We start from the raw sequence: 20981 nt of genomic DNA on the forward strand, positions 1-20981 counted from the left end.
TCCACTCATTCATTAATGACCACAGGTAGAGTAGGTCTAAAGAGCACAGGATCACAACTATGATTTTTTAAAAGCTGACATCGCAAGGACAAAAACCAGAGGACTTAAAGTAACTGGTAAGAAAATGATGAGCTTCATGTTTAAAAATAAACTCAGATCTGGAAAGTTGCACAAGCAGCTTAAAGGACAGTGAAACAAAGGTTAAGAATTAATGATTAGATAGATGCTTGGGGAAAGTGTTTAAAAATGCTCTTTCAAGCCACTGCTTGGATTCAGTGGGCATTGGAGGAGTCACTGGAGGGTCTAGGACAGAGGAAGGCTGTGGTCAAGATTCAGCTTGCTCACTCCCAGTCCCAGCTGTGACTTACATTATCCCTTTGTTTCCTTCTCCTCTCCACACCCTTTCCTTCAATTAAGCAAGCTCCTTTGCTCAGCCCACTGTTTACATGTCCTGCTCCCGATTTCACATTGCCTATTACGCTCTGTCATACACCAGATAACCTCATTTCACCTCCCTGGGCAGCCTATGTTTTCTTTCACAAATTACCTTACGTCTAAGTTCTTCCTGGAAACCTAGCTTGATTAAGTGGGTCAAGGTGAAGGTCATCTATACTCATAATAAAATATAATCTCTCCCTATATTGCTTAAGACATAACTGTAAGAGACAGTAACCCCCAAACATGTAGATATACATGTGTAGGCACTTTAAAATGTGTGCATTTTGAGCCTAGTTGTTTATTTAATATTTCCTGAGAGCCCAACATTAATTTGAAGGTATTCTGAAGCAATCATTTAAATTTTTAATAAATGAACTGAAAAGGGTGAAGCAAATGCAACATGAAATGAGAAAAAAGAAAAAAACCCCAACTTTTATGTAAGCAATTCATTATTCATGCAACAATTAGTATTAATTATTCATGCGGCAGATATTTATTAGGCAGCTATTATATGTCAGGCACTGTGCTAGGCACTGGGGAATGCAGGGTTGACCAATATAACTCAGAGTTTGTTAAACAGAAATATAAAATATAACAAATACTCAATAAGGAATAGTTTTGAAAAGTAATTGGAGACTAAAAAGAGCCTGATGAGAAACAAAGATCAAAGCCAAGTCTATGCCAGTAGATGAGATATCTGAAAAGACCCCTTCATTCAGTGCTACCCACACTCAATGAGCAAAATGTGGTTCTGAACACCACCTAAAGAGCATTCTGAAGATGAAAGTAAAATGATTAAGGTCAGGGAGACCTTAAACGAAGACCCTTAAAAAAACGTTTAGATGAGGTAACTTGGTATATTTGGAAGAGGCCAGATTATAACATATTCATGTCATGGGGAAAGAGGGGAATTTCTATTCATGAAAGGATTTAAGAAAGAGTTAACAAGAAAGACTTTTAACAACAACTGCCAAGTCCCCTCAGCATTTAAACCTATTTCTTCTTTTTTTTTTTTCCCCCAACAACAACAAAAAAAGACTTTCCAAAGGAAATGGTGGAAGAAACCCCATTGCTTGAGACATTAAAAACCAGATGGTCCAAAGCCCCAGAAAATATTCACGTGGGATCAATCCTTCACTGGGTGAAAGCAAAGGAACCAGACCAGAGCAATTTGTGTTTTGAACACAACTCTAGCTTAGCAGTGCTAGGAAAATAAAGATTTACTTTTCCTTGAACTTTTCCTTAATTTCTTAGCTCTCCTCTGTGCTCTCACAGCACTCTGTGTTGACTTGTATTAGAGCTGGCAACACCGGGATTGCCTGTTTACTTGGGCGTCTCTTCTGCTAGCTCCAAGTATTGCGAGTTTATCAGGTTTTCTTCCTGCCCCTGCAGGAATGCTGTGTGCCCTGGGTTCTGGAAATGCTCCTCCACAATGGTTTTGCATTTGCTTCTGCCAGAGCCCCAGGAGTTTCACAATTTTTATGTTAAATTTCTTGGCTTGAACATACCACTTGAGGATAGTATATATTTGGATCTCACATTGTACAGGCATGGGGTTTTGATTTCTCACAGGAAACCCTTCCCCTCCCCCTCTGACCACCACCATCCAGAGCGCTGGGAAGACAAAAAGCTTCCTTGTGGCTTCCCTAGGCTGGTGGGGCTCTTGCTTCCAGCTCCCTGCTTCTCATGGGCCCAAGGCCATGTCTCCTGTATCTGTGAAGATGTTAAACCTCCAGCCTCAACCTCACCCTGTAAATGGCCAGTATTCCCCTTTGAGTAAGTGGGGAGAGACAGGTCTGTTTCAGCCTGGTTGGCCATATTGTTAAAGGTTGAATTCCTAGTTATAAGTAATCAGTTACTACAAAACCACTGCAGTAGAGACTTAGCTTAATTTTAAGTGTTTGATTTATAAACTAATTCAAGTCAAATAAACAAAAATTTGAGTATATACTATACGCAAGATTCCATGCTGGGAGTCTAATATCCTGTCTTCTGAGTACTAATGGGCTTTATACTCAATATTAATTACTTCTTGACAAGAAATTTTGTTGAATTTATGACAGAAGAGATCTTAAATGGCTGCTGAATTTATGAAGTAAATGATCCTATTCCTATTTAGGGAAAAAATGACATTTGTATATGTAGAGAATTACTCAAAGTAGAGATCTATCCAGATCCAAATGTATACTTTGGTTTTACAAGCTAACAATAATACATATTTGCATTTGAGGTCATGTCAGATGAGGTTAACTTGGTTATATGAGAGTATGTCTTAAAAATGGAGCTGGCATTCCAATCAAATGAAGTCCTTCTAATTTAAATAATGTATTTTATTCCTATGCCGATCAATCATTTTCTCTCCCAGAAAGTCAAACCAGTTTTTGCACTATTGATTTGCAAAACTTACATGACATAAACATTATGTGACAGAAGTTGTTTGTTACTAAGAGAGAGGATATCACCTCACAGAAACTTGTCATCTGGAAATAGGGAGAATCACACAAAGTAATTTTGTTTGTATCATGGCTTTTTCACTGTTGGCTACATTTGTGACAGCTGATTTCATATTAAATATTAACAGAATTTTGTTTATGCTTGAATGTGCTACAGTAGGACGTAGATTTTACTCAGAACCTTCCTGGTTACAAAGTGTATCATTCCAGTAAATTATACACTTGTGGGCCAGTTATAAAGACCATAGATGTTATGTATCTAAGAAAATTGGGCTACCACTTTGGTGTCAAAATTTTGAAGTTTTATTTTACCCTTGAACCCTATAAAGTTATTGTTTTTGGAGATCAGAAGTGGTAAATTATTGGGAATTTCATTTGGTACAAACTAATAGAAACAGTTGTTATCAACAGGCATGGCTTTAGGAAATCATGGATATTAATATAAATTGTGTGATTATAATGAATAAGCTTTGGAAACAGCTAATTGATTGCTGGAAAGAGTTGTTGGACTTTTGATATAGGAAGCAAATTAGAGTTTATAGTCCTCATTTTCGAGAACACTAATACAGTGAAAAAAATCGGTATGTTTATTTATGTTTCTTGCAGTGGCATAAAAAGTCTTATTAGTAAATTTTTATGTAATTTTAGTGACATATATTTTTAAAAAGCCTAACTGAATTGAGTTGAATCTTTCACGTTTGTGATGTGTGTCTACGATTTGTTTTGTTTTGATACTACTTTTCAATATATGAATATACCCGTGAGACAGGCTCTTGCTGAATTTTTGGTCACTGTGTCATCAGTGCTATGAGTGCACATTGTCAGTTGTTTAAACACTGTTGAATCCACTGTGGCCTGGCAAGAAGCATCTGGGAGCCAGACTTTTCCTGTGGACACGTGCCAAGTAGTGTATTGTATTTCTTCACTGAAGTGAACTATATTGAGATAATTTTTCTTCTTGAGTTTTTTAAATTCAGAAATTATTTTCTAAGCTAGGGGAAGATCATATGATAAAACTGTTTATAACTACCTGAATTCTATAATAGCTGGTCAAGAATTACTTTTATTTAGTTAGAGTAGGTATAAATAAGTCATTCAGTTAAACTGCATTCAGATAGTTAACATTATTCTCCTAATTAGACCATTCTGGAAGGTTCACCTGTCATTTCATGTATTCTCTTTAAATCAGTGATTTACTCTAAGGAAGGACAAATAGACATTGAATGCCCCTATAGGTACTATAGATGGGCATGCCATTAAATTTACGTGTTTGATTGTGTTTTTTAATTAGATAGAAATAAACCCTAAATTGCATTCTTAATATATACAATTATAGCATAACATCAGTCTTAACTAAAAATTGTCAGGAAAAGTTTGTAAAATGTCATATTTAACTTTAAAGAAATATCTGAGTAGTTGTGGATTGGGGATGAGAAAACAAGAATACTTTGTCACACTGGGAAATAGGCTAGGGGTTATTAGTCTTGGAGCACAGACACTGCCTGGACTCTAGGCTCCTAAGGTGACAGGGATTTGTCTTTCCAGAATGGATAAGGTGATTCCATCTGCTACCCTGGGACGTTGTTGCGTGAGACCTTAAAAAAGTAAGGTCTGGTTTGTCCACCATGTACATTAAAAATACCCTGGCTCTTATACACAAGAGCAGACCTTTTGTTTATGTTGGCCTTATGTTTGCAATCTCAATAACAGACACTTTGCAAATGAGAGTTCATCCATACCTTTAGGGGCCCAAAACAGAGCAAGTGTGTTGTTTTTTTAAGCTCAAATTTTTATTCTTATGTACTTTGAAGAACATCAAGTACTGTTTTGCAGGAATGAACATCAAGAGCTCCATCAGATGAACTTTGTGTGCCTAACCTCCCCTTCTTTCCCCTACAGGTTCTACCTTGCTTCTTTTGGCAACTCCTCTCTATAGAAATATTCTAGTTTTAGAAGATCTCTCATTTTCTAGGCCCTGTTACATATTTTATCATCAATTTGTGTGTCAAAAAAATACCTCTCACCTTAGAATTGAAAATGCTTTAAAAACATAATTCTGAAAGTCCATGTATAGTGCCTCATAGGTACATGGAAATTTGTATTTTGAGAATGCCATTCTTTTGTACTATGTAAAGTGTTTTTAATTTGCTGCATTTTTCATGTCTTATCGCAGTCAGATCTAGTGAGGAACTATAGCTATTTTATTCAGGATTAATCAGTCTTCTTGGGCTCCTGGCTAGGACAGAAGCTGCTTTCGGCTCTGCTTGCTTCAGGGCTTGGCCTTATTCTGTTTTCTCATCATATTCAGTCTCTGAGAGGGAGGTAGGTGATGGGAGATGATTTTTCCATTTTCAAGCTGCCTTCCAACTGAAAGAAAGATGGAGGGGGCAAAAGCCAAGCTTTTCACTTTCTGTGGCCATTACAGACATGACTCTTCTCCTCTTTTTCAGCAGTGTACACTATTTTTCAAGGGAACTATTTTTTTTTTTTTAGACTGTCAGAGTTAGCCAAGTTATTTTGTCATTGAAGAGTGTTAAAAGTAAGAATATATGTCTATATGACATCGTGAATATTAACTTTCTCATAAGTTGAATGTTATGGCAATATGTTAAAGTGCTGTTTAATTAACAAATAAGTGATCTATGCAAGGTCTTACATTGAATGAGAAGAAAAAGTGTAGTGCTTCTGAACTTGGGCTCTGGAGGAAGACTGCCTGGATTCAAATCCTGACACTACTTCTTATAGCTGTGTTATGCTGAGCAAGTTACTTAAATGTGTCTATGCCTGTGTTTCTTCATCTGAAAATGGGAATAACAGCAATACTTTCCTCACAGGGTTTTGAGGATTGAGTAAGATTTCTTTGTATAGTGTCATGGCTAGCATGGTGCTTGGTACACAGTACATTCTTAGATTATCATGACAATCACTGTTGTTAAAAATCTTCTATGCACTGGGCATTCAACTTTTTCATTCTCACAATAATTATCTAAAGTAGATTTTGTATTTCTGTTTTCCAGATTGAAAATTGAGGCTCAGAGAGTTTAATTAGCTTGCCTAAGTTTATACAGCTGGTGAAAGAAGATAATGTGAACTTAAGGAATATGAATTTTATTTGCATTTCTGTAGTTCCATTGTATCTTTTGGGATTAATATGGGATTAATTTCTGATTCCATTATGATTGATTTTATTAATTATACGATTATTTAGTATTATTTAGTGAAGTATGCCTATATTTAGAAGTTTAAAAGGCAAGTGATATTTGAAGACAAAGGACGGGGGGATTGAGAGTGACTCTCTTCCCACCCTCTCAGCTTCTTATGTCTGGGACACACAGAGCCAGGGATCAGGATAGTTAGGGGTTTTTTTAGTATTTAGCAACAAGGAATATTCAACTAAGAGTAACTGACGCTGAGAATATGGACAGGGCAGAAAAGCAATAAACAGTCATTACCATTGCCTCTTTTTCTTTCTACTATTTGATATAGTTTAAGTGTGGAAGTAGCATATTAAAAAATGAGTGAGACTGAAGGACATAGGAAATAAATAGGGAAACTGCTGCTATACCCAGATTTAATTGTGGAAAAAATTAGACAAAAGCAGTTGTCATCTTAGAATCCATCATAGCCAGTGAGGAAAAAAACTGGCCTCCGCCAGACATGTTTGCCTAGACTTTAGGAAGGCAGATTTCAGAAAACTCGGAGAAAAAATAGGCACAATGTATGGTATTAAAGACAAGTGTTTTAAAATACCATTTAATATCAAAGGATCTCAATGGGGGAAAAAAAGGGAGAGAAACTAAAATATATCATTGTGCTAGAATCTATCCAATGAATGTAACTTTTAAAGAGATATATATTAGCCATTGAAATGGCCAAATAACCAAAGAAAATATGAAAATAGCTGAAATTTATAAATTATGCTAAAGACAACAAAAGGTATAAAATTGCTATCTGGTTTTGTTTGTTTTTGAAATTATTAGGGGCAATAATTCAAAGAAAACAATTTAGTTTTTATTTTATTTGCTCCCCTCTGTCAAGAATTATCCTCCAACTGATAAGATTGGTAAGAGGTAACAGAAGCCCAGGATGGGCAAAGAGATTCTAATAGAATACCCAGCTAACCCAAATCCGTTTAGTTTTTATTCAACAAATTTTCATGGAAAACAGTTTTTTGTTCTAGCCGCCCCCCCCATGTTAGGCTGTTGTAATGTAAATATACCCTTGGGGTGTTCACACTTGGAGGCAAGTAGACTAGTAGACAAATATTTATAATACTCTGTACTAACTAAGGCTGTGAGAGCAGAAAGGGGGGAGTGGCCAGCTGCCTGGAGGGATTTGGGAAAAGCATCCTAAGTTGGGGGACATTTGAGCCCTGTCTTCAGGATGAGTAGAATTTAATTTGTCTTCTGACCCAGATAAGACTTTGAAGCGGACTCCAGAGAAACGACTAAAATAAGGTGTCCAGGAGAGTCTTTTATGTCATAAAGAAGATGAAATAATGATTCTAGAGTAGAACCCAACATGGGTTCAAGGAAATGATAGACATATAACAAAGACAATACCTTCAGTGAGGCATTTGGCCAGAATTCTTATGAAGTATTTATAGATATAAAGACCATTGGATAACTGACTATACAGTAGTGGCCAAAGGGTGTTGACCAGTTGATTTTGTGATCACCTTAGGGCTTAGTTCTCAGCATTGTCATACTGTCATGTTCATGAATGCCTTGGGTAGATATATACAGGCTATGCTCTCAATAGACCAAAATCGTGGCTCAAATCTAACAGGATGAAGTATGGTAGAATATCACACTTGCCCCAAAAATCTAGTTGCCCAAGTATGAGAAAGGAAAGACTTTGCCCCACAGAAAATGGGAAGAACACGGGATTTTGGTCAACAGCTCAATATGAGTCAACAGTAATTTGATTCAATCCTCAGATTGTGTGCTTCGGGAGTATAAAATAATTATCAAGCAGTGTTCTGGGTTAGCAAGATATCAGTTTTTTCATGTTGTGGATCAACAATATTTAGATTTTTAATTAAAACCACCCTAGAAAGTACAGGGCAGCAATTCTCACACTTTTTAATCCCAGGAGGCCTTTTCTGTTTGTTTGGGTTTTTTGTTTGTTTGTTTGTTTGCTTGTTGTGGTGGTGGGTTTTTTTGTTTTTTGGCTCTCCCGCCCGGCCTGTGGCATCTTAGTTCCCTCACCAGGGATCGAACCCAGGCCCTCTGCAATCAGGAGCCCTTTTCAATCTTAAGAGTTATTGAGGACTCCCAATTATTGAGGACTCTTTTGTTTATGTGGGTTATGCCTCTTAATATTTAGTGTGTTAGAAATTAAAATTGAGAAATATTAAAAATATTAATTAATTTAAAAGTCACAATGATAAACCCACTACATGTGAACATAAATAACATTTTGGGGGGAAAAATAGGTATATTTTCCCAAAATATGAGTGAGGAGTGGCATGGTTTACATATTTGCAGATCTTTTGAATGTGTATCTTTATAGGAGACATTTAGACTCCCATATCTGCTTCTGCCTTTACTCTGTTGTTATATGTTGTTTAATTTAAGTACAGTCAGCATGTGAAGAAAATCCAGCCTCATACAGATATGTACTAATAGGAAAAGGAAGTATTTTAATAATCCTTGCAGGTAATGGTGGATATTCTTCTTTGATGCTGTACCCAAACTTGACAAGTGTTAGTTAAAGGCTAGTTGCAATGTGGAATCCAAAACCATATCAATGAACTTTCCATACAGTATTACAGCAAAATTCAGGGGACCGTCTTGTACTTTGAATGGATCTTTTACCCATGCATGCTTTTGTAACATCATGCATTGGTCAGTTGGAAAATATTGGTTCGTTACATTATGCAGAACTTCCAAATATTGACACAGTTATGGTACAATTAAAACACCACATTCATTAGTATCACCACTGATCTCATTAGAAAAGTCCTTAAATGCTGAGGAGTTATCAAGCTTATATCCTAAGATATAAATTTCTAAAATTCTAATTTTTGCTTGAAAGCTCAAATTTTATCATGGACAATAAATGTCAGCTGTTTTTGTTAAAATAACAAGTTCACTTAATTCATTTTTGAGAAAATGTCTGCCAGATTCTTAAGTCTGAGTAACCATAGTTTGTCAGTCATTCTTTCAAGTAAAAATGGTGTTCCATGAAAAAAGCAGCTAGTTCAGTTTACCACTCAATCTCCCACACACCTGGAGCTGCAACGGCTATGCTTTATGCATTCTTCTGATTTTGTCTCACAGAATATTAAAGAGACAGGTATTCAAGGTTGATTAAATGAAAATAATAATTTGTCATCAAGGACACTCTTAGGTGAAACTGGCTTGTTTGTTTTAATGCTACTGCAGGGCAGTGAAGAATACAGTGACAGTTTGGTCCACCGTGTTGGTTTACGCTGAGGTGTCAGTAGTTTATTCATCATTGCTCTGCAGCATCAGTGCAAATGTTAGCACAATGAAAAAGGCAAATATCTTAATTTTATTATGAAAATAGTTTTGACCTCATAGACCCTCTATGCCCCGAAAGGGTCTTGGAAACCACTGCTGGTATAAGGGATTATAGAACCAATAAGTCAAATGGGTGATGGTTCCTCTTAGGGGCCTGTGATTTTTCTTTCTTGGACTCTTGAAAATGAGGCTAAGGTGCACCGCACGCACGTGAGGGGGATGAGTGTATCTGCATAAGCAGGCATCGGAAACGGAGCCAAAGCCTGTAACAAATGAGCTCTGCATTCGTAGATCTGCCTTTTTCCTAAGGCTACGGTAGACAGTTCCTTATAAAACAGCCGTGTTACAATTAAATGATCTTATCACCAACTTATGTATATTAGATAGTATTTTTTCCAGAATGAAACTTAAACCAAAATCTAAGTTAAGATGAAATATTTTACTTTCTAAAAATGGGATGGATTCAAAATAGTTTATAATGAAATACATATACATTTGGGATATTCTTATTAAAAATGAGAATAAAGAAAAACCAGAAGCTGAATAAGGGTTGTCTAGAAGGAGATGTTAATAGTGTTCATGGATAGGTCTTCTGTGACTTAAAATTTTTTTTCTTTTTTGCTTATCTCTATTTTCTGGCTTCCAGCAATGAACAGATACTGCTTTTGTAGCAAGAATAATAAGAAAAAAGTTTAATTTAAATCAAAAAAAGAACTTACATGTAGCGAAGTATAATTGTACCAGAAATCCAGAGCCAGGTAGAGGTTACTATAACTGAGAAATAATTTAACTTGGACGTAAATTTTAATATTACAGAATTTATTATGCACTTTAATTAAAAAGCTGAGAATTTGAGTTTTGTGAAATAGAGGAATGTCCGTATTATAGCACACACTGACTAGAATACACTGGGACAAGGCGGAGTCACATTTCATAATTTCCCCATGTCTAGTATTCTTCAGGAGTGGGATCATTTGCAGACTCACAGTTGCTTCTGACTGTTGGAATCTGGCCTAGTAAAACCTTATTTTTAACCTATGTGCTTTCTTTGCCTGCCATCGTCGCCTGTAGATGATCAAGTGTATGTAAGACTGCTCCTGCTGCTGAATAGAGAAGTACATCTAGAGCAGCAGAAATGTCTGCAGTGCATGTTGCATAGACGGCAGGGCAGGGAGAGAAGAGCAGGGTGGAAGTGCCATGACCTTGGCCCAGTCATTCAACACCCCAGTTCAGTTCCCCTTTGATGAAAGAAGGAAGTTGAACTGGGTGATAGCTAAGGTGTCTTTCCCGTCTAAGATTTCTCCCAATTCTGTCAAATGAGATCCTTGCTTGAATTTGAGTTTTTTCCCAACATCCCAGCCATGATGTTAACAAGTTTAATGTCTGTGAAAAATCATTATTTTTTGCATTTTCATGTTCGTGTATAAATTATGAATTTTAATATTATAGTACAGAAATTCACTGTGCTCTAAAGGCATTTCTTTTTGCAGTGATAACCTTTTCATATTAAACCCTATAAGAATAGAATGTCCAGGTTGAAAATTAGATTGTATGACTGAACAACTTTTGCTTATTTTATTGCCTTTTATATCACATTAACCTTCTCGGTTGCTAAATTAATAAGTTGCTGCAAAAACACCGAGCTCCTCAGGTAGTGAACCTGATACTGCATGCTAATTGTGCTTTTTTTTTTTTCCCCTGAGAAATCTGATTATCTCATTGTCCTCTCCAAATCCTGTTCAAAGTGCTATGGGATAGACATTATTCTTTCTGCTTTACAGAGAAGACACTGAGAATTAGAAACAGTGTCGAGGTTGCATGAGTAGCTAGACCTTTCACAATAGGACTCAGTTTGCCTAATTTCCAGGAGAGTAAACATGACTGCCATTTCAGGCATCTTTATCTTTCTTTTCATTTTGAAGTTAGCATAATACTAAAAGGCACATGCTTATATCTTTATAAAAATATATCTTTTATTGCTATAAACTATATGTCAGGCTATTAAATAGATAGAAGAAACCTTTAGAAGTGCCATATTTTAAGTTCCCAGTAGTCCAGGATTTATAGGCCCTTAAGGAACTCACTTTTCTTCATTGTCATAATTTTGAATTCCCTCACCCATATCCCTTTGACTTTACTCTTCCACTTCTCTAACCCTTCCACCAGCTTCAGAGCTTGCCCCAGGTGTTGAGAGAGAAGAGGAGGTGAGGTGCCATTTGTATAAATCCTTCCTGTTTCTCCCTCTTTTTCATCTTACTGCTAGGACTAGCTGGAGGTGTCTTCAGTTCCCCATCCCATCTGTTTCATCTCGTCCTACTCAGGGGCATCTTGCTTGCAACTCCCTGGAGCCTGAACCCTTGATGAAATGTGCAGGATAGCCTGTTGTTCTGAAATGTAGGTGAACCTCTTTCAGTTCTTTGTGTGTAGAAAGGCTCCTCTTTACCATCTACATTTAGCCGTGTTTTCCTTACTGAAATAAAGTGAGAAGGTAAAGCTGACTGGCCTCAGAAATAAATCCGTTTTCAATTATGAGTTGCATTAGAGACCTTTACAAACTATCAAATACTGTGTGCCGGCTTTAGGTGCAGTTGAGTGTGTAGAACTTTAAAGGTGGGGAAGGAGAAGTGGAGAAGAGAAAGGAGAAGATGCATGTTTGGGACAGCCAGACGTGAAATCCTGTTACTAAATCGTCACTGAAAGGATTGCTTAACCTAAGATGTACCTCAAATACAGTGCTATGGTAGGATAGAACCTACCCACTTATGTGAAAATGTTTTCCAAGTCCACAAACAGCCAATATTCACGTGAAATTTTAGCAAAAACTGCATCTATAAACTGAAAATCAAGGAAACGGCACCATAGCTTAGAGCTGGGGCTTCAGTGACAGATGTGAAAGTTTACATCCCAGCTCTTGTTCTAACTGGCTGTGTGAACCTGGACAAGTTTTTCAAGCTCTGTAAATGTCACTTTTGCATCCATAAAGAGGAGAAAAGTTCCTATTATTACCTCATAGAATTGTTATGAGGATTTAGTTACATAATGGATATAAATGCATATAGTGTGAACATTGAAGCAATACATATTAACGTTTCTTGAGATAAATATATAGTCTCATAATCCGATGAAGCCTGGGCAGGTAGAGATCTAAACCCTAAAGATTTATTTCAGGGCATAACTTTTGATTCTGTGTTTTATTCTTTTTAAAATTACATTGTAATTCAGGAGAGCTGTTTTCTGAAGGTGTTTAGTGAGAAAGGTAATCATCGTGTGAGTCAAGGATTTTCTTGTGTTGTCGTCGTCTTCTCCCTGGACGACATGATAATATCAGTCCTCAGCCATGATGTGAACATCACACATCCTGTTTTGGTGCTAACAAATTGTCTTTAGCCTTTTCCAAGCAATGTCAGCTACACATGTCAGTTGCTTATCACTTTTCTTTTTTTGGTTATTTATCCTTAAAAAAGAACGTTAGTAAGTCAGAAAATAGCCATTTTGTAGAAACTGCACAGCTAGACAGGTCTTTGATCCTTAGGGTAATAATCCATCTGTTATGGAACTGGATCAATTTGTAAATTAAATTGATTAATCTAGCAGGGAAAAAGAAAGGTCTTGACTTTTCCCACGGGAAGCATTTCCTCAAATGGTAGTCATTCTAAAAAAATTTGGGAAGACTCCATTTTCTGCTATTCTTTTTCTCTTTGCTCAACTCAGTAAAATGGCTTAATATGTATCCAAAAAAGAGTGAAAGTAGAGTTCAAGCTTTTAGATTCTCTAGGGTCTGGTTGTTCCTGGAGGTCTCATATTTTTGACAGGGTTTAATGTTAAAAACCTTTCAATGACTATCAGAACATTTTTAATACTCATTGGTTAGTTTAGTAAACGTATAACTATGCTTGAGTTATCTTCTGCAATTAGTTCACTTTATTGTTATTTTCATCTTGTATGATCAAAGAAAAAAAAAATCTCCCGATGATTCTCCTAACAATGTGTGATTGGAATAATAACTTCACATGTTGAAGAGTTTTGTGCTGCAGCTGAGAGGCATGTAAATACAAGCTGCTTGTTTGCAAGAAGCTTCCAGATTTGCAATATGATTGCTATGGAAACCACATAATGAAAACCTTATAACCATCTGTATGGTTTGATGGATTTTTATTGCATAGCTGAGCTGTTTTTGTTTACTGTTATTAAAGTGTTGAATGGAATATATTAACCCACACACATTGACTATTTGAGGTATTAATTAGTATCGTATAATGACATCATGCCTCAACCCCCGAATAAAATACGTTTAATAATAAACCTAAATAAAACAACATGTGTATGTTTCTAATATATTGTGAAGGTGATTATTGCCTAGAATTTTGGTCACTTGTCCTTATATATTTTTTGAATGATGTGGAGAGGTTTGCTTTGTTAGTAAATGAATATAGTAGTAGGATTTATTTTCATGATTTTGGAATCCATTTGTTCACTTAGGATTTATTGAACATCTCCCTTGTACCAGAGTCTATTCAAGATTCAGGTTGAGTTCTTTCCTTCCTAAGATTGAAAAAGCACACACCAAATTTGATTTTGTTGTCTTTTATATGGAAGCTGTTTGTACTGTTAGCCCAAGATAAAATGGGTTGTTTTACTATTGTTAAGAAAAATTGATATATGAAACACAGAAAGAAGGCTTTGACCTAAAGATAGCAGTTCTAGGTTTGAAAAGGAGAAAGGAAGTGTTTTTAATGAGCATCTTATCCTCTAAAATACTTCTTATTAAGCGTCTCACATGGATTTCAATTTGGATACTTCACAGTAAATATTTTTAATATCATTCTGATAGTTTAAGAATATATTGTGCATATAATAGGTACTTAAATTTTAATAAAATAATAAATTCTTAGTAATAAATTCTAAATTCATTGACAACTTTGCCAAGAACGGAGTTTTTCCCACTTAATTCTTGTAATTATTAATAGTTTTTATGTTATCTTGACACTGACTTTGGGTGGTGAAACTAAATCCCATAGTCTCTTCTTAAGAGCCAGGAATAGTGCTTTCTATACTGATGTGGTTAAAGCTTTTGACTTCAGGACAAGTGCCCTTAACTATTTTTGAATTTACTTCTTACTATTGAATTTGTGACCAAATTGGAAGAGAGGGAGTGCTGGGGAAAGAGAAAGTATGAGAAGTAAAGAAAGCTTTCTCCTTCACCTCAAAAGAAATTAATGATTTGTAAAACGAGTAGCTTGGACTAAATGACGGTAAATGTCCCTAATACCTTTAAAATTTGTATGAAAACACCCTATTGACCCATTTATGATAACTAGTCCTTGAAGTTTAACATAAGTGAGATAATTGTTGAAGAGAAAAGAGACAGCATTTAGTATTAGACTTTTTATTAGGTCTTCTCTGTATTCTTTACTATTTGACTGAACTATATTAAATTGCCAATATTATGTTTAACTTAATGTGTATAAAGTGCCAATGATTTCCAGCTGTCCCTTATATTGGAGCTTTCATACTTTTGTTTGAATTGAGTTAAAAAAATTTGAAACAGTTATAATTATCTTGTAAGTACAGTAACTCTCAAGCTTGATTTAAATGCTGGTTTTTATTAATCACCACTTTAAAATCTGCATGAGACTTCTAAATTTACATCTGCATTCTTGACCTGTCTACCAAGCTTTGCAGTTGCCCCTGGACATTTCCTCTGGGTTGCCCCACCAGTATATTAAATCTCCCATATCAGAAACACAACCCCTTGAGTAGCTTATCTTGGCTATTCTCTTTTTAGTAATGATGTTCCCATTTCTCAGTTAACTAAGCTCAAAACCTGAGTCATCCTTGGTTGCTCATTCTTTTCCCGTAGCCCTCCACATCCAATCAGGCAGAGTTTGTCTATTCTAGTTCCTTTCCCTCTCATAACCATCTCCGTTCCATTTCCTCTGCCCCTTCAGTTCAGGACTAACTTCCCCTTTAGCTAGACTAGGAGTGGTCTCTCTCCCCACACCCCTCCTCTAGACTGTCTGGGACAATGGGATCTGATAGCCGTTCCTCAAGCAGTTTCAGTCCTGCCCTTTCTCGCCTCAGAAATTTGGGGGGACTCTTATTCCTCACCAAACATGTAAAAGTCTAAAGTCCATAGCAGGATGTTCACGGCTCTTCAACGGTTTGCCCAAATGACTAACATTATCTCCCATCCTGCTCTTCTTCTACAAGAACAGCCCCCGCCTTTATTTTTTTTTTCTGATGTGGACCATTTTTAAAGTCTTTATTAAATTCATTACAATATTGCTTCTGGTTTTTTTTTATGTTTTGGTTTTTTGGCTGTGAGGCATGTGGGATCTTAGCTCTCTGACCAGGGATCGAACCAGCACCCCCTGCATTGGAAGGCGAAGTTTTAACCACTGGACCGCCAGGGAAGTCCCAAGAGAACCACATTCTTTAGCCAAAATGAATATGCTCATGCCTTGTTCTTTTGTTCATGCCTTTCCTTGTCTGGAAATTTCCTCCTTCCCATCTCTCCTTATTCGGATTCTCTCCATCCCTCAGAGCCTTTATGGTATTTCCCCAGTTGGGTGGTTTCTCCTCTGCACTCCTTCAGTACCTTGTACCTCACAGGTCAGGTTTTATGCCCCTTATCCCACTTTCCTTTAGGTCCTGTCTTCTGTCCACTCTAGGCTGTAACTTCCTAAAGGCAGAAGCTTCCTACTACCCTTGCCTTTCTGGTAGAACCTCTCTCTCTTACAGGTAGTTAATGCTCAATGAAGAGTCATGAGTTGAATTATTTAATAGTCATAATGACTGTATTTGTATTTTTTGCATATTTTTCTTTAAAGTTTTTGGTTTTCTTGGAATTACGATTCTTTTTGATCCCAGTTTTTCCTTGACATGCCATTTTGTTCATATGTCCTGCCTTAAATATTTCTAAATTGTATATTAATCCTTAGGTGGGGCAAGTGGTCATGTAGTAAGTATTTCTTTGTTGTAAAAGGATTAACTAGCCTATTGACTCTGTTTAAAAACCCTTCTTATTTAATCTCATTATTTTTCTTCCTATAACTTGGGAAAGGAGTGTGATGGGAGAGTGTAGAAATAATATGAAAATATATATGAATATATGCAGGATAAAGAACATGGATTTTGTAATCATAGACCTAAGTTTGAATAGCAAACATTGGAAGTTTCTTTACCTTTTTGAGTCTCAGTTTATTTCTCTGTAAAATGAGGATTTAAAATGGTTTACCTACGAAATCTTAACATCTGCTGTAGTGTATGACACATAGTAGTTCCTCAGTATAATTTGGGGGGAATTACCTTGAAGGGTGAGGATGCTTCTCGTATCTTCCTGTGATGATCAATTGAGAAAACATGAAGTATCTGATGCTCAGTAAATGACTTCTAGGTTAACTGTATTTTATATCACACATTTTCTCTTTGCTCTGCTGTTGTTTTAGGGACCATGATTTTATCTGTGGTACTCATGCCACAGTATAATGTGGTCAATCCGTATAATGCCGGGTGTCATCTTACTGCATTTTTAGGGCTTTTCTGGATTTAAGATTGTTCCAGATGAGTTTCTGTGAATATTTAAAACAAAATATGTGAAACGTTAGTACATACCTTAAATTTTATCAAGCCAACTGGTCAGGTTGCTATTTGGAAGTAGCTAGAGGTTTCTTTGTTCAGCTTTAGATTATTGAAAAGGGGATGTGAATGTTGAGTGGTTTCATTCTTTGAAAAGGAATATTTATGTGTTACACACTTTTAGTTTTGCTCTTAAGATGGGGTGAGTACTGTGTCTTTCTCCCTGAGGAAAGCCTTCAGTGTCCCATTTATGTTGTTTATTTACAGAAGATGAAGAGGATGGAGCTCCGGTGAAAGTGGAGGGGCAAAGGAAGATGAGTCAGGACAGTGTTCACCACACCACAGGTAATGAGTTGTGCAGCTTTCTGGGAAAGCTTATTTTGGTTTTGTTCGCTTTCCTTTTCGTCACTTTCTTACTGCTCTAAGGATGTGTCCTCAGCTCCCCAAGGTTGGCTCCTTGGGTCTGGACCTCTTATGGCTGATAAGCTTCTTAGACCCATTTAGGATGCATGAAAACCACTTGAGAAGGATTTATAAAGTAAGCCAATTTATACAAGGTATTCCTTTCTGAATTACTTTGTAACGACTCAATTAGCTTTCATTTCTGCGCAAAGGAGATTTAGTTGCATAAATTAGCTTATCATCATTGAGGAAGTGTCACTGCTAAAGGACAGTTTATAGATACAACATGCAGTTGCTGTCAAACCTATAAGAATGTAATATAGACATCTGTGTATACTTTGTGCTTGAGCAGAACAGACTTCTGCCATTCAGAGACTAACAGGGGACAACAAGTTGCCCAGGGGACTGGCAATGTAGACATCTCTGAAAAGGTCAACTTGACACAGGCTCTGACAATCGACCCACAGCTCTGTCTTCTTTGATAAAAATCAGATAAACTTAAGACCGCTAATTGATCTGCAGCCTGTTTAAATGTTGGCCATGCATATCTTCATTGCATATGATTAACACAGAAAGCAAATGAATTGGGTAAGAAATGCCAGAGTCCAGTGACAGCAGCTTAAAAATGGGAAAAGGACAGTGGTGGCCTGGAAGGCTAGGAAGGATATCCCCCTTATCCCTTTCCACTTGGCACGTGGCCCCAGGTACTAATTATGACTAAGACTGGAAAAATAATTGCACGTGCTATGTACGGAATCACATGATAAAGGCAACTTTTCTTGCTTCTTGTTATTTCCAAATAGCAGGAGATAAACCGTATCTGTAGTGCAAGCATGAGGTTGGTTTTGATAAACCAGCAATTATTTTACACAGAAAGAAGAGAAGGACTGCCTTCTTATCAGGACTTTACACCTCTTCATAGCCACATGTCAGCTGGGGCAAGGTCTGCCGTATCATCCCATGTCCTGCAAAGAGCTATAGTTGGGGGTCACCTCCCCTCTCTGATATGTCCATACATCACTCTTTCAAGCTGTCAGGTCAGGAAGTAGCCTTCCCGAGTCCTTCCTACTGTGGCATGTAGAAAGGAAACAGAGGCCTGATTTCCGGACCCGGACAGGAAAGCAGGAGCAGGTTGCTGCAAAAGGTTTGGGTTTGCTTTTTTCAGAAGGGAAGTGAGGAACAAGGCATTAGATGCGACTATAAACACCAAGGCTGAGCAAAGCCTTGAGGACGATGTTCACTGGCAGTTTTAAGTACATACGTTTTGTTATTATCATAAAGCTTCTGCCAAAAGCATGTCGTTTTCTTTTTTTTAAATTTCTGTGCAGGTATAGAAGGTGGACACATACAAATCTTCTTTCCACAAATATGAGTGTTTTGGCTTAAAATAATTGTGTTTTTCAAAAGCCCTTTTAAAGTAACTATCTCCCAATTTTTGCCTTTGAGGGAAGGAAGAACAAATCAGTTTTTCCTCAAAGGAATGCAATAAGGAGATCTACCTTTTCATGCAGTTGCTATAAAGCACTGCAATAATCCTTATCTTTAGTGACATGAAATTCTTTTCAAGCAACAGTTTTAATGCTTTTGCATAGCAGTGACCTTTGCTCTCCGCAGGCTGTCAAAGATGTAACATTAGAAGTTTGTTTGCTGTGCAGGGCAGTGAGTTGACAAGGGTATTACTATCTTGCTGAGCATCACATGATGTGAACTTCTAACCTTACTCAAGAATGTTATATTTTTCACATTGACTGATGTTACTAAAAAAAAAATTCTTTTTTCAGACTACTCTAATGTAAAATATGTAAGCAAAAACTAAATTGAGCATGTATTTCTTACAAGTTATTTCATGTTTAAGCTTATGTAGCTTGCATATATTTTTACATATAAAAAATAAAGAGTCCATTTGATTTTTTTGAACATTATACAATATGCTTAACTTTCTAAAATAGTTTTTACACCTATAACACTACCCAAGGAGAGATTCTCCATTATCTTATTATTGTGTTTTACCCATTGTCGTCGTGTTTTAAAAATCTTTTCATTTTTGCAAAAGTAAATATCTCCAATGTTTAGCTTGTACTTTCATAACAATTCTGTTATTCTTGCTCAGTGATCTGTTTTTGCATGTTTAACTTACAAGAGCAAATACATTGTTTAAATCTTTCACAAGCCAGCTAATTTAGAATGTTGTTTTCTTTCTTTCTTTGCCTTCTTTTTTAACCATATATGCTTCTTAGGACAAGAAACATAATGATATGATTTTTTTTTTGATAATTTTGAAAACATAGATCATGATGTGGATAGAATAGGAAAATTAATTCATACAATAAAGACAACTAAACCGATTTAATTTGTATTCAGAATGTAAGCTTATTGGTGGTTTATGACATTATGTTCCATCCCATTTTTTTTGTTGTTGTTTTTAAAAAACACATCTCACAGGGATTATTTTTTCAGCGTATAAGTGAACAGTGTTAACTTTTGTGAACCCACAGTGCTTCCAAGGATATCGATGCATAATTTTTTGTGTATGTTTAGACACACTTAAAATTTAGAAAAGTAAACCAGAGGAGCTTGCTGCTCTCTGAGGAACAAGATAATTCTTAATTTTTATGTCTGGAATTCATTTTAAGAATTTTGACATTACTTTCCGAAGGAGACTAAGGCTAATAAACATAGACTGCCAGGTTTTCTCCCCCGCTGTGATTCTTCTACATCAGGGGCCTCTAACCCCCGGGCACGGACGGGTACCCGTCCGCAGCTTGTTAAGAAACGGGCCGCACAGCAGGAGTTGAGCGGTGGGCGAGCGAGCCAAGCTTCATGTGCCGCTCCCCATCGCTCACATTACCGCCTGAACCATTCCCACGATCCCCCCCCCCCACGCTCCACCACCCCCTGTCCGTGGAAAAATTGTCCTCCATGAAACCGGTCCCTGGTGCCAAAAAGGTTGGGGACCGCTGTTCTACATCATAACTAATATTGCATGCGGAAATAGAATAGTCAATTTGTGTGTACAGGTAGCCATGTGACATAAACAACTTACTGTTCTTTAACAGGGCTCACATATGGGACACAGGAATGAGGCTGGTCTTTGGGTAACATCATCATCGAGATTGCAGAAAGCACAGTAGAAAATGCATCTTGTTCCCAGGACTGCCAGATCGCTAGCTCTGTTGCCTTTTTACAGCAGTGAGATTTAATGAAATGCCCATGATCCACATCTAGGGAGAGATGCATCTTGCACACGGTGGGGGTCTCTCTTCCCCTCCTGTGCTCCTGTAACTCCCATTAGTGTTAATGGGAGTTTCACTAAGCGCATCGAGGGGAGGAGAGACCCCCAAAGTGGTAAGGATTATGTGTTAGAAATCACCATATACTTTTCTCTTCCTTCTTCCCTCTCCCCTGCGTTTGAAAATCTACTGAATGAAAAACTATTGTGAGAGAATCTGAAAAAGGAAAGAGCAGGCAGCAGGCTGAACAGCTGCAGAACCCACTGGGACGCTCCAGCTAAGCCAAAACTTCTCTAGTTTTTAACCCAGGTTTTCTTTCTTCAGCCTTTTCGGATCAAGCCTAAGGCTGAGCAGCATGGGGAACACACAGGAGCCTCGACTGGGGAAACCAG

At 37.0% G+C, this 20981-nt stretch overlaps 1 protein-coding gene across 4 annotated transcripts in view; it reads left to right on the plus strand.

Moving 5' to 3' along the window:
• The window catches only part of SKAP2 (src kinase associated phosphoprotein 2), a 307658-nt gene that overhangs the window by 267751 nt on the left and 18926 nt on the right, over positions 1 to 20981 (plus strand). For all 4 annotated transcript variants that reach the window (XM_059933743.1, XM_059933742.1, XM_059933745.1 and 1 more), the window contains one exon: positions 17225 to 17302. In XM_059933743.1, coding sequence (XP_059789726.1) covers positions 17225 to 17302 — 78 coding nt within the window. The remainder of the gene's footprint in view (positions 1 to 17224; positions 17303 to 20981) is intronic.

Source organism: Balaenoptera ricei, chromosome 9, assembly GCF_028023285.1.
Source record: "Balaenoptera ricei isolate mBalRic1 chromosome 9, mBalRic1.hap2, whole genome shotgun sequence".
Taxonomy (NCBI): Eukaryota; Metazoa; Chordata; class Mammalia; order Artiodactyla; family Balaenopteridae; genus Balaenoptera; species Balaenoptera ricei.